At 33.8% G+C, this 15705-nt stretch overlaps 1 protein-coding gene across 3 annotated transcripts in view; it reads right to left on the minus strand.

Moving 5' to 3' along the window:
• Positions 1 to 204: 204 nt before the first annotated feature.
• Positions 205 to 15705, minus strand: part of Shrm (shroom) — a 161000-nt gene continuing 145499 nt past the window's right edge. For all 3 annotated transcript variants that reach the window (XM_035872682.2, XM_035872684.2, XM_035872686.2), the window contains exons 8-13: positions 12024 to 12633; positions 10629 to 11742; positions 9397 to 9544; positions 5911 to 6121; positions 5287 to 5553; positions 205 to 3738 (exon numbers count right to left, since the gene is read on the minus strand). In XM_035872682.2, coding sequence (XP_035728575.2) covers positions 3487 to 3738; positions 5287 to 5553; positions 5911 to 6121; positions 9397 to 9544; positions 10629 to 11742; positions 12024 to 12633 — 2602 coding nt within the window. In that variant the 3' untranslated portion in view covers positions 205 to 3486. The remainder of the gene's footprint in view (positions 3739 to 5286; positions 5554 to 5910; positions 6122 to 9396; positions 9545 to 10628; positions 11743 to 12023; positions 12634 to 15705) is intronic.

The raw sequence follows: 15705 nt of genomic DNA on the forward strand, positions 1-15705 counted from the left end.
GTTAGATATAAAAGTTATTGATCATGATGATAAAATACTCAGTCGATAAGAGTAATTGTGAAAGTTTCTTCTGATAAAATTGTAACTTTTCATTATGAATTATTGATAAGTCAACATTATTATTTAACGAGGAGGTGCAGTTTCTTTTTTTTCTTTTTTTTTTCAGATAATTATAAAAAATTCACCAAATAAATTCGCAAGTAATAATTTTCAACATGTTATTTATTTCAAGCGAATTTGAGATAGGTAATTATCGTAATGATTCATTCCATAATACATTCGTATGCGATAATATTGTCAAATTAAACGACGTCCTAACGTAGTCGCTTACAATTGAGTGACGCAAGTGTATTGTGTACGTATAAACTGGTTATGAATATTCGCATCACGCAGAAGAATAATGTTTAATAATATGTACACAGTGAAAATGTAAAATTAATATTAATGACCTTAGAAACAATATAAACCTACGAATTAATGGAACGTTTCTTCTCGTAAAAAATAGATTTCCAGAGCACCATGTTTCGGATAATTTGTTATTTACAATTCTTATAGCTGCGCCGTACCATGGCGTTATAGGGGTAAGAAGATTTTTCATCTTAATGCAACTTACTTCGTCTTTTTCTTCTTCTTCATCCTCACATTTCTTCAAATCGAAGATACGAGCTATCATCATTCTCTCTCTACCCCCCTCTCTCTCTCTCTCTCTTTTCTTTTTTTTCTTTTTTTTTTAATCGGTTAATGGCGAGATACTGCAGAATATTCTAATAACATGAAATTGCAAAAAAATATCGAGAAACAAACAAGGAACAGAAACTGACTATTATGTCGGAAAATTTTATGCCCTGTGTTCAATCTTCGACGTTTTGAAAAAAGAAAATAAACAAATAAAAATTAAAGAAAAAAAAAACACACCAAATGAACGAACAAACAAAGAAACAAAAAAAAAATATCGCATTCCTGTATTGTTTGCGTTAAAACTTTTATAAATCGGAGTTTATAAAGAGAATATCTATGATGACGAGATAGGACTCCATCTCGGGATCTTTGAGTCTTCGGTAAATGTTTCATTAACGAAGCTCAAAAAACCGGAGGATTTCCTTGATTTCCTTCGACAAATTTATTTCTCCGTATAATCTCTTCCCCGTTTTCGTATTAATTTGAGGATGACCACAAAACGAAATCGATAATGGAGAAGATGAATGGACCGATATTTAAAATCAAAACAAACAGAAATGTCTATTATGTCTGCGATCTAGCAATGAACGAGGCATAAAATTTTTCTCGATAACACCGTTACACCATGGAGGCTCGAAATCTATTCGCGCGTTAACAACGCACTTCTTTTCGAGAGTCCTTGGTCCGGTACTATAGAATAAGTAAAATCACAAGCGTCATAGGGATCCACGTGGAACCCCGTGGTTAGAACGAAATGTAAAAAATAGTACTTTTTGTATAGGCATCTTGTATGCGTGTACGTGTCTGTGTGTGTGTGTGTGTGTGTGTGTGTGGATAAGTGTATATGTCTGTATTTATGAACGCAAACTCGTGTATATAATTTCGATAATACGGTAGTATTATGTCCTGTGTATGCGCTTATGTACTAAAAATCTATATAATATATATATGTACATGTACAACGTCGCTTTATCTTTAAAGATACAACGTCGAAACGAGAAAAAAAAAACGTTTAGCGACGTGGTGCAAAGCGTACGCTCTCCTTATACTCTTATATCACATATTGTATATAAGAAGGCAGCACGGGTTATAGCATATTCATTTTCTTTCTTCCTTTCTTTTTTTGTTTCTTTTTGTTTTTTTTTTTTTTTCGTTTTCTCGTTTTTTTCTTCCCTTTCAAACGTCTCGCTTCTTCGTGAAACATACATACGCGAAATGTTAATGCTTACACCGAGCAACGTGTAAAAGATTCGAGCGTGTCGACGATACCTGCTTAGATATTTTTTTTTGACTTTTTAATTCAGTATAGTCAATATCTCGTTTATATCGCTCTACATTTCGCGTTATCAGACCTTCCGAGGAGTTAAAAAAAAATATTGCACCGAAGTCAAACACTATGTGTTTCGTTCGATCGTATGCCGACGACATATTTCTCCTTTATCGAAAATAATAATCAAATTTCTTTTTTCTACACGATACATATTAGAATTTTGATTGTTTCAATAATTCTCAATTATTTGATAATATAATAGAATTTTTCATAGTTTTATGAATGATCGATTAATACCGTCAATTTCGTACAGGTATACATACATACCGTACAAGCGAAGAAATGTATTCAATCTTTCCATGTGATTTCTTTTTTCTCTTCTTCTTTTTTTCCTTTCTATATGTATATGTATACATATGTTTATATATATATATATATATATATATATATATATATATATATATATAAAAATGACAAAACAACGAACAATCATTCGCTTACCTCATACATATTATCGAATGAGGAAGCATTCAATTAAAGGTTTACATTTATATCTTCGCTTCTTTTGCTCTCTATATATATTTACATATCAAGTTTTTCATTTTTTTTCTTTTCTTTTTTTTTCTTCTTTCTCGTATCACTTTCATGCGATTACGATGTCGCTTTCTCCTCGAGGAAAGATCTAAAGAAGAAGCTTCCCGTGTTTCTTTTTTCTCACTCTCTTTCTCTCTCTTTTTTCTTTCCTTTTGTTTATCCTCATGTTACCCTCTAGTAAACTTATCGTTTAATAAAGTTAAGAGAAATATTATTTCTAGAGCGGATCATCAGGGAACACGGGGAGAAGATCGACGTGTAATCTTAAAAAGGACTAGGCGGCACTTGAGCATAGGCACTTGGCTCTCGAAGATCATAGAGATTTAGTCCGAACCTACTAAATTAACAAGGAAAATGTGAAACAATCGCTATATCGTTTTATTCTTGTTATTTTATCAAAGAAAGTTGAAAAAAATTAAATTTACATTTGTCTTTACATTCTTTCTTTTCTTTTCATTTTTTTTTTTGCGTTAAATATGACTCCGTTTAATCGTGGATTATCAACTTCGTTAGTTTTATAAAAGTTTTCCTTACTTTTTCACGTGAAAAAGGAATTTCGAAAATTTGTAAAAAGTTATTGTTATCTTTTTTCTTTTTCTTTAGATCAAACATAAACACACACCTATACACATGAAGAATAAGTGTATATATATATACATATATAGTTGTTTCTTTATATTTATATATCTATGCATTGATAATAAGTGATAGTATGGTAGATCTTTGCTCGTTCACATTGTTTTCCTTATAGGTTCAGACTTCGATTCGACATCGCATAGACGATGAATGAGGAGTCTTGTTTATTAATATTCTCAAGAAATATTCGAGTACTATCGTATCGCGACTTTTAAATACGACCTTTATACTTTACGAATATCTTACTTAAAATATTATTTTAATTTCGTACACGTCTCCATTAAAGTTCATCGTCGTTATTAATCGATTTAATCGATAGCTTCCTTCAATGCAGCCAACTGTTCCTCACCGAGCTTCACTTTGTCTTGAATTTCACGGGTATCCATTATCAGCTTAGCTTTCATGTTGATAAAATGTTGATAATCGGCAAATTCCTCGTCGTTTAGATATTTTGAAAGGATCGCCGAAACGTTGATGCTACGCTTATCGATGTTCGTCTTCAGAACCTTAGCTTCTTCCAACTGATCTATTAGCTTATCTCTCTTGCCCTCCAGTATTTTCTATGATAAAAAAACAAAAGCATTTTAATCCAGCGTGAAAATACATTGAAAATTATATCAGAAGATATTTTGTACAAATCCAATTATTTTCTTTCAGTTTAAAGAGAGATTTTCGGATAACAAATTTTTCATTCTTTAAAGTTTTCATTTTGCTTAATTTTAAGAATAAATTCTCGAGTCGTAGAAAATTATGAATCTCTATAAATTTATTTTAACAGAACTATTAATAATATTTAAATAAATTTTTTTGAACGGAAGACATAAAGACGCTATTAACAAAATATGAAAATAATTTGTTTTATTTTTATCTCTTTCGTTATTTACTTAAAATTTCGTTATTTACTTAAAAGCGTGTCGTCACTCTAGCAATTTACTCGTCGTTGGTATATTGTATAACATGAGTCATGGTTATTTTAAAGATAAAGGTCAACAATAATTGTTTTTTTAAAATAAGTTAATTTATGCAAAGAATACATCTATTAAAAAAGAAAAAGAAAGAAAAAGGGAAAAAAACTGAAACAAAAATCGCTGGTAAAATAGTACAATTTTGTTGATGTAAATTCGATTTTAGATTATGAATAACAATTTTAGACAAAAAATCAAAATAAGCAAGCAAAAAAAAATTAAAACAATAAATATAATATCTGTAAAAGAATGTAAGAAATTCAATGTATTTTTGATAAAGTTAATCGATCGATTAATCTTAGAGATATTCTACATGCCAAATTGAAAAGTGTAATTTTCGAAAAAATGTACGTATAAATGAATGAGGTCAAAAAAACTAGTCCACACATTATCTCTTCGAGATAAGAAAGATAATCAATAAATTGATATTATTATTCAGGAATATATATGAGTTTTGAGATATATTCCGAATATTATTTGTCATTATCGAATTTTGACGTATCTCGATTAAACGGTCTCGATTAAACTTCATGAATTTTTCGAATATCATTTATTAACTTCAAGAGCATATTTGTGAAACTTCATTCATGCAAGAATAAAAAAAAAATTGTTTAATGCAGTCTATACAATTTCATATCTGCTATCGATCATTTACCGTTTTCGAATTATTCCATTAAACGAGTTGTAATTTTATTAATTCTTCCTCTCTTTTTCTCTCTTTATAAATGTAATCTTTAAAATCGTACAAAAATAAAAAATCGGTTCTGCTACGCGAGAATCTCTCCTCAATACCTCGATGATTTAGAATGTATTTATTTAGAAATTTGTATGAAAAAACCTATATATATATATATATATTATATTATTTATCAATAAATATTAAAATGAAAATAATTGGAAAAAATTATATTATAATAATTTTTATTAGAAAAGAAAGTAAATTTAATAAAAAAAAAAAAAAAAAAAGATAAAATAAATAAAAAGATTAAAAGCATTAATACTGTCATGATTTCACGCAATCGCGTGGATTCGAAGATTAATCAAATTCTTTAATATAAAGAAGAAGTAACGGGATAGAAAATTGTAACGGGATAGAAAATGTTGAGGAAAAATGTCGTCCCATTTGACAGGGAAAATACTCACTCTCTCCGCATGATCGGCCGGCATACCATAAAGGGCGTTTTCAGCACGAGCCAATCTTCCACTAAGACTAAGAAGAAGGCTAGTAATCTTGCCAACTTCCTCAACGTGAAGTCGATACTTGGAAGCTTCAGCTGGTCTAGCTGCGGCGGAAATACGCATAGCTACACGAGCACCAAGGGCTTCATTTATTTCTCCCTCTTCTTTAACAGCCTCTTGTTCAGCCCTTAAGACGATCACTTTCTTGTCCAATCGCATCATGAGCTCTTCCTAAAAATTCAATGATCCCTTTTCTCGTTAATCGACGAGAGAAACGAAATGGAATTTTGAGAAAGCTAAAGTCCTCCGCTTTTGCGGAAGAAGAATCGATCTCGGATCAAGATAAATCTAATGAGCAGAACGTGGGCGACCCATAAACTTTCCCCTATTGTCGTTGCTACCGTCTCTGTCCTTATATTCGTGACGTATAAACGAGAAATTGTCGACTGTATATATATATATATGTATGTACATACATACGTTTAGAAATAATGATGAAAGTCACAGTGATTCCCTTCTATCTCGTTAAGCCAAGTTTCACGGACAGATAGTAGAATATGGATTAAGAATAAAAAGTAATTTAATTACCTTCTTCTTCCTGAGATCCGAATTATCCGCTGTAACGACTGCCGTCGTATCTTCCGATCTTGTAGAATCATCGACACTAACGTCTCGAGAATATCTCGTCAGAAACCTCGCTTTACCTTCGGACGTCGTGAAATATGCCGAAGTGGATGAAAGCGGGCTGCTCGGATCAGTTGACGATGGGGTTACAGGAACCGAAGGTATACTTTCGTGTCTGAAAGAAATAGAGATTACGTTAATCTTTAATTTCTTTTCTTTTTTTTTTTTTCCTTTCATATAAACGATAAAATTTTTATCCTTCGTTATCCAAGAATCAATATTTGTCCTTCATTATCGGAGTTCGATTATCTCTAAGAGACTATTCCAAAATAAAAATCTTTTTGTGAGTAATCTCGATATTGAGAATAATCAATTGAGAGAATATATACATGAGACGAATGAATCAGCGGTCGACCAAGTGAATCTTTGCTTGGATAAAAAGATAGAGAGAGATAGGAAAAAGAGAGAGAGAAAAAAAAGGTTTATGAGCGGAGATGAAATCATCGTGCGACGTAAAAGGAGCGTGTATCCTTTGAAGTCATCTTTTTTCCTATCCTTTCCTTTTATTTTTTTTTTCTTTTCTTTTTTTTCTCTTTTTTCATATATCAAGCTATGAATTCATCTATGACGCGGAAGCGAATAATTGCGTAATTTTTGCGGCTAGCTTTAATAAAGGAAAAATATGTTATATTAAAAACCAAGTTCTACTCGGAATGCATCTGTTATCGTGCGAACACGTACGATAGTAAATCGTAGACATTGCTCGTTTTTCTTCATGCGAATCTATAAAAGAGGAGAAAGTGATAAAACGAAGGAACGCGTTTGTATCTTGTTAACGCCACGAATGTGCTTTTTCCATCGATGACAAATTGCCGTCGATGCCACTGCATACTATGGCCGATTACGTCTCGTTCGTTTCGCACGTTTCGTGATCGGTGTAAGCTAATGAGAAGCGGAAGAGAATTCCGTAGTACCAAAGTGAGTACATTGAATATTTTATTATCACCTCGAAAGCATTCTAATTTTACTAACGTGAAAGTAACAAACTGAGTTGCGACATATTTCGAAATAACGGGAATCATTTTGTTATTCGAGTTGATTATCATTACTACGAAATGACTATGAGTACAGTTCGAAATAATTTTTTTTTATAAAATTTTGACGTATGATATTATTAAAGTCAGTATAGGGATGACACTATCGGTAATATTCGAGCTACAATGCGATACTTCTCCGAATGTTTCCTTTCCATTTTTGTGCACGTTTGTCGAACTTGGCACGGATACGACAAGCACCACGATTGGCCGCAACGATGCTACCAACTATCCATTCAAGACTGGCAAATAATATGATATCTAGACAACAACCACTGAGTAGTCGCTGCCTGACAATATCATTTATGGTCGCTTACGCAACGATCTTGTGCTCATAGTACTTTCTCCTTAAGCATGCCGGCGGAAGTATTGTCCTCGAATATTCGAGAGAGACAGAGAATGAGAGATAAAAGAGAAAAGAGAGAGAGAGAGAGGGAGAGAGAGAGAGAGAGAAGAGATGAAATCTTAAAGTACCCAGAAGAGCCGATTTTTTTATCAATTGAAGGAATTAGGTATACCAATGTCTATACATATTTCTTGTTCAATCAATATTAATTCTCTATAATAAAAATTTTTATTCGGATTAAAAACAAACTGATTAAATAATATGAAAATTATAATTCTCATTTATTTCATTACATATTATTTATATATAATTTCCATGTTGATTTTCTTGTAGAATCCATAAAAAAATATAATATAATTAATAAAATGTGTAATTTCAAAGTTACATTGCGTTATAGAGAATTAACTTAGAAAAGCGTTTAGTTAACTATCCGATCGAGAGGATGAAATTTCTGACGATAGGACAGGAAGGAGGAGGAGGAGGAGGAGGAGGAGGAGGGAAACGCTAGAAAGAAATAGAAAGGTTAGAATTCTCATGGAAATCAAGAGAAATCGCATCTCGAATCGACGCTACCGATCGATCATGCTGTGTGCCGTTCGACGAACTCTCGATAAACGACAATTAAATTCCGGCGTTAATGGAGAGTCATTAATGATGCTCGGCAGGAATCCTGCTGTGTCTACGCCCACGTAAACGTCACTCGTCGGTATAATAAAGAATCATTATGTGTGCGTTCGCTTGGCAGGCAAGAGACAGCAGCACGCGATGTTTCCAAGAGCACGTGCCGAGATCGTCTTCTTCCTTTTCCTTTTTATTTCATTGCTTCTGCTTCCTCCTAGCCGCGGGATATCGTGAACACGGAGAAAATTTCCATCCTTGGCACCGTTCCAAAAGAGCGAACGGGAATCGTCCATAGGGTTTATCGTGATCGCTTACGGTGATTAATTACATTCGAATGGTAACGTCGGTCTTTAAAGTTTCTTTAAAAGCGATTGAGTTTAAGAGAGTATCACAAAATGATTCTCTTTATCCAAGTGAAAATCAAAGATCTTAAGAGTTGCCGCGATCTAACGGCAGGATCATTCGAAGTAAGCCTTTGAGCTCATTGAAACTAATTAACGCACTTAACTATGTACCTACTAAGTACGTATGTATGTATCTATGTATATAGATATACATAATTAAGTACAACCGGTCGAACTTTAATAGAAATTCAATGGAAAAAAAATCCTCTGTAGTGAGAGCGTACCGATAAAAAACTGATACCGAATCTTTATTAGCAGTGTAAAAGATACATTCCATTTATATATACAGTAACACCTAATGTTCCTATCACGATGTCCATAAATTTTCTACCGCTAATTGCGAAAGGAGAATAAAATTTCTTCAACTAATTTGATTAGCAATTGTGTTACTTCCTTTATACAGACATACATACGCATACACTACTATTACTACTATTACTCTTATTATCATTATCATTATATTATTATTATTGTTATCTAATATTGTTGTAGTTCGAACAGATTCAAGGATCAATCCTCACTCTTCAATGATCATGTTATATCTTGTAAATAGATATATTACTATTATTGTGCTGACAACATCAAAATTATAATAAATCAATATATTGATTGAAAACAAAATTGATCACGTTTAAATCTATGAAAACATTCAACAAAAATTATTTTCACTACAGAGACATTCTTATATAGCCGAGTTCGTAACATTAAAAGGAAAAATAAGTCAGCGTACGTAAGTCATATACGTAAGTACATAGACGTAAGTACATACGTATACGTAGAGATCGCAACTAGTCACGTTTAAATTTAGAAACAAGTACGAAGAAAACTTCTTACTTTCAGGAATCGATCATGTCCGTTGATAAACATCGATGGAAAAAGAAACAATATCTACGATATAATTGCGATTGTAATTTATGAAGAATTTGTTCTTTCGAAATTTATTAGAGAAATTATATACTTAAGATAATTACGATAAATAACTCACTTTTTCTCATCGTCATCTGCATTTACGACGCAGGAGGCCATCGACTCCTCAAGGGAGAGTCGCCGCCTCGGTCTTGACTGCAAGGTCGCTTCCACCCTAAAGAGACCGGAAACGTAGTCGGTGGGTTTCTTGTGCTCCGGCACTGGAACTGATAAGAAAAGAACAAAAAAAAAAAAAAAAAAAAGAAAGAAAAAAAATTAGTTGAGTCGAGCGAACAGTCAGCTTGAAATAAGGGAAGGGAGAAGGTCTCGCTTCGCGCTCTCGCTCCCTTTGTTCGTTCAGTGTTTCACGCTCGAGGAGTTTACGCGCGTACCGCATAGAAGCCATAATGCGACGGGGACTGTTGCATCTAGTATCACGAGTACGAGTGCGAACACGCAAGAAAGAAAAATAGAGAGAGAGAGAGAAAGAGCAATGACGTATAATTGAATAACGCGACCGGGGTCGTTGATTCGTTTAACGCTTATTAAAATAAAGGGTCGTCGCTCTGGTGCTACTAATACTACGCGTCATATTCCCCCTGCCCTCTCCCCTCCTCCCTTATCACTTACTCGCTCTAACGCGTAGTACACGTGTACGAAGCTCGATCAATTATTCTACATACTATATATATATATCTACATACTATATATATATATATAACAACATAATACGGTATGCATACATTATCGAATGAAAATATGATAAGCTAATCAAATTTCTTAAGTTTCAATGATAGGTTCAAATAATATTTTAAATAATATCGATTTTATTATATTGAAAAGACTATGGACCAAGATTATATAGCCGATATGTATTTGTTAAATCTTCGATATAAACAAATCTATTTGGTTACATCTTATAAAGTTAGTTGTAATTGTTATTTAAAATTGAAATTGTTCATAAGGATGTAATAAATTAATTAAGTAAGATTCAAATAATACTTTGCATTGAAAACGCGTAAATGTTCAAAAATTAAACGAAGTAAAAAAAATTATCTATAATTTATTGAAAAATGTGGAAAAAAAAATAACACAACTACGACTTGACCTTCGTTATTATCTTTCGACGATAAACGCAAAGTTATACGAATAACATTGAAAGCAATAAAGAAGCATTGACGTAACGCGTAGGTAGATTATACCGGAACCGAACAAAGGAAATTATTACGAGCACCGTAGATTAATCGAGTTAACTTCCATAAGATTTGTATGGGTAAGACGAGAATAGAATTTGCTCGAAATAAGTTTTACCTAGAATGGGGACCAATTTGTCGTTTGGACTTAGTTGACTGGCTAGATCTCTGCTGAGTTCTTCGCACTCAATCTCCTCCGGTAATTTTTTTCTCGGTTCCGGTAGAAGAGGTTCCTCCTGTTTGACAATGTTTTGCTCTGCGGTTTGCTCCATGAGATCGGTCTGTGATGCCGCGTCACTTGTAGCAGCGTTAACTCTAAGAACTACTTCGGTACGCTGTACCAAAGTCAAGCCTTCGATGCCAGGTTGTGGAGAGACGCAAGGTGAAGTGGTTGATGATGAAGGTTTCTTATCCTGTTCATCGACAGGTGAGTTTCTAGGTGAGGACGAGGTGGAGGATTTGGATACACTTGAGATCGAGGAGGATGATGATGAGGACGAAGACGAAGACGAAGACGAAGAAGAAGACGAAGACGAAGAGGAATTCGAAGAGAATCTACTTCCCGTCGATCTTGATTTTGAACTACCGGACGATCTCTCCGTTCTTTCTGTTCTAGGATTCTCCGTTTCTCTCGTTTGGCACGAACGCTGATTCAATGATTGACCAGCAGAATTGGATCCGTTCCAAGAGACTGTACTATCCGTTTGAGTTGGACTCGAAACTTTCCTTTGATCGGTGGAACCTTCTTCTCTAGTTGGGGAATTCGGTGTACTCTTGGTTGGCGTTCCATAAGTTAAGATTCGAGGAGATGACGTGGGATCGGTCGATCTACCGGAAGAGGAGGAGCTCGAACAGCTTCCGGATCTTCGTGGGATTGCTCCTCTTGGACTTCCTCTTTCCGGAGATCTTGGTGGTGAACTACTTGGCGGTGGTGGTTTGTCATGATGAGACATCGATTCTACCGTTTTCTGAACGACAACATTTTCCTGTCCTCTCGACCAGCAATTACCTGTCATGTTGGTAATCGTAGTAGTCATCGAGGAGGTCGTCGTGCTTACCGTGTACGAGCACATTGTACCGGTCGACGTACTTCCTCCATTGGATCGTTTCTCATTCCTACGGTTCAGTAATTCGATATTTTGCGAGGTCATTTCGATCGTTGCACTTCTTTCGCGGAAGAAATCCTCACCGGCTGCTGGTTGAGAACCACTTTCGACATTACGAAGCTGTTTCTAGAAAAACGAAACAAAAGTACATTCTAGTATAATATGTTTACCTTTAATAATAATATTATCGTTAATTATTGGATTGCACGGAATGTTCTTTATGTTGTTTATCCATATACATATATGTAAAAGTATTAGTATTTTTTTTCTTTTTTTTTTTTTTTTTTTGTATAACTGTATCGAATGAAGATATTATAACAAATCCTTTATACATTTTATTTCGTTAAATTCTTTTATTTGTTCCTAAACAATCCAATAATATTACGTTCCTACGTATTTTACCTTACCTCTCTATTTTCTGATAAGGGCTCGCAACTGGCAGCTAATTTTCTACGCTCTCGTTCCAATTGTCTGTTCCTATCATTGAGAACCTCGACGCTCTGGGGAGATAATCGTTCTCTTCGTTGCTCATAATCGTGCCTCTTTTCCTGATATCTTTTCTCTTGATGTTGATGATGATGATGATGATGATGATGATGTCGATCCTCTAGATTGTCATTATTGTTGTTCTCATTGGTACGTGTTCTAGCGTCAGCAATTTGAAGTTTCTTAGTTAATTCGTGGGATAATTTCCCGATCGATTCGACCGAGTGTTGATGCTGTTGGCCTGACTTTTCTTCTAATCGATGGTGAAGAGCGTCGACGCTATGGGATTTGGCAAGTTCGTGTGATTGTTGTTGTTGCTGCTGTTGTTGATGACTATTATGATGATGATGGTGATGGTGTTGTAATGGATGATGTGGCGTAACACGCAACAGAACTGGATCATCGTGATCCCGTGGAGGTGGCCAATCTTCTAAACGAGAGGTCGGAGACATCGTTCTTTTGTAGCTACCTTCGCTGTCAGGGGCGCCACGTTCTCTTCTATATGCCAAGTAAGAAGCCTTTGATTGGCTTCTGTAAAAAAACAAGACAAACGTAAAACTGGATTAGTCAGGATTTTCTCTAAGATTTAAATGTCTAACAATGTTATTAGATCTAACGATTTGTGCTTAGTGAACAATTATTTGTAAAATATAATTTTATTTTATTTTCTTTGTCGATTATTTTTAAATAAATAACACTTTTTAAATAAATGGAATAAAGCTTTTTGATAAATCTATAATTTCTACGATAGTACTCTTTTAATCTTTTATAAATTAATTTTTGTTAATCTCTACGAAAAATATACATTTTTTTTATAATTTATGACTTTAAAGCTACATAGTGTTATTTATTTGTTATGTTAAAATATGCACTGGAATGAATATACAATTAATCATAATTTCGATTTTATTTAAAATTATTTGAAAATTAATCTATTGTAATCGTATTTATCTCAGATATACATATGTATACATAGATATTACATTAGTTGAAATTATTTTTCATTCCACAATCTAACAGATAGGTGTAACGATTAAACAAATCAATGTAAGTTATAACATAAGTTATACTTGAAATTCATGTATGTGTTCATAGCATAGAAAGGATTAATAGTGCATCTTTTAATACAACATTAACCGTCCTATCACGTTTTTTGGTAAGCGGCTGTTGCCTTTGATTCCTTCTGTAATCTGGAATGCAACGACGTGCTCTGAGAATAAGATAGTCGTTCTTAAAACACAATTCCCATGTTCGTTCACGTAATCCAGAAACATGCGTTTACCGTGAGCTCATTTAAATAATATGTATTTTCAATCGCTCTTTCTATACAAATTCAAATCAAAATATATTATAAATGACATTATAATCATAGGTGTATATATATATATATATATACATAAATATGTATAATAAAATATCATTTAAATAGTATAATGTTTCAATCAAAATAATTGAATAATAATATCTGTCATGGATTTATTAAAATGCCAATTATGTGCATTCATTTCCGCACGTTGAATTATATGTTAACAAATTTTCGAGCTATTCACAAAGAAAACAAAGAGACCTATGGCGTTGGCAGGAGAATAAAAGGGTGCCATTGTTCGACGTGATGTTTGTGCACAACAATACAAATGCATTTCCGATGATTAATCGTTTGACAGTATTGATTAATAGTCGATCAAAACATCGACCGTAATATAAATCCGTGAGAGACCACGGGGTCTCGAGGCATCGACGACCGTATTAAGATGAAAAAGACGTTTTAATCGGTACCGGATATGGGATAGCGTAGCTGCATAGAATTTTAATTCATTCTACTATTCGACGTTCCCACAGATGCTTTTCCTTCTTCCGAAACGGTACACGAAACTTTCTGTACACGCACATCCATAATAACATTAATAATGATTAGAATGCATAATGTAAGTCGATAAATAAATTACTGGAATGAGTTGATTCTAAATAAATAAATAAATAAATAAATAAATATATATATATATATATCATTTTTAATGTTACGAGAACTATAGGAAGAGGATGTAGAAGAAGATTAGAAGAAATAAATATCGCTCTTTGCATATACAAATTATTATTACTTAGGAAACATTAGAGATTTTTATCGAACGTTCGAATAAAATGAGTCGATAAATCGTGAAAGTAGCAAGACTGGATCGCCACTACTGGAATTAACGTTTTTTCTTTCTTTTTTTTTTTATTTTTTCTTCTTTACGTTTGTAAGGAATGCAGGACGATCATCGATCGTGCATATGAACGAGATCAAGAAGCCGTGTAAAATTTCTACGCTCGCGAGTAACGTCCGTTTCTCTTAAAAGCAAACCCTCTTTGACTGTAATCGCCCAGGTGAAACGAATACTTGCCATGCACGTATCCTCCCGAGATTTATCATTGCTGTTAGTGATAAGAAGAGATAAGTAGAAATAAGACAAAATTTAACTATTTTTTCTTTTTTTTTTTTTTTCAACAAACTTGACGTCCAAATGATTTAACATATTTAACGATGGATTTCCTATTAGAAAGATATATATTTAAGATCAATGTGAAATCCAGTTGCTAGAGAGCAAATCGATCATGATATAATTTCTCGTTCCTATGAGCCCAAATTAACTTCCATCAATTTGATCCTACATTTCCATTCCATTTCTTCCTTTTTCTTTATCCTTTCCTCTTTTTTTTGCTTTCTTTCTTTCTTTCTTTTTTGCCATTCAACAAACAACCAACCCGTCTTAATGGATTCATCTACAACCGATAATAAACAAGGATCGAACGTAATCTGTCGTAATTATCATTCGTCACGGACGGCTCTTTTCGTTCCTCTTAATAACTTCTTTATACACACGTGAACTCCTTTAATGATCTCGTCTATTATTTTTTTTTTCTTTTTTCTTCCTTCTCTTTTTTTTTCTGCCGTCCTGTTTCGTCCCCCGTAACGAAACGTTCCACTTTCGTCTCTTTTCGATCTACGAAAGTATTCTTCCATATATGTACGAGAGGCTCTGGTGTTCTTCTTACGATCTCTCTCTCTCTCTCTCTCTTTCTCTTTCTCCCTCATAGCTTCGTTCGAACAAAGTTTCAAGAAAGTTTCTTAGGAAGGAAGGACGAAAGTAAAATTTGCGTTCGGATTCTAATCACGCGAAGAGGTCGAGACGTGAAATCGTGTCGGGCGGTGGTTCTACCTTCTTTGCAACATATACGTACATACATAAACACATACATTCATACGTATACATGTCTATACATACATACATATATACATATATTTCTTTTCTTATCGGCAAACTGGAAGAACCGTTGTTACACGTGCTCCGAAGGAAATCTATTCCAGACACGTCATTATACGCGCGCCGTCTTTGAAAGACATACAGGGACAGAACGCCACGTCCTTCGACGATTCCATCATTACTGGTGAACTGGTGGCTAACGAAAGAAAAACATGTCACCGAGTATATATATATATATATATATATATATATGTATATATATATATGGTCCGATGTTCTACTAACGGCGCCAGAGAGTAAGTAAGCTCTTGAGATGGCACGACGACGAAGTTTAAACGAGTCGTGCTAGAGAACTTTGTTT

This window comes from Vespa mandarinia, chromosome 23 (assembly GCF_050613455.1).
Source record: "Vespa mandarinia isolate Hongniang chromosome 23, ASM5061345v1, whole genome shotgun sequence".
Classification (NCBI taxonomy): Eukaryota; Metazoa; Arthropoda; class Insecta; order Hymenoptera; family Vespidae; genus Vespa; species Vespa mandarinia.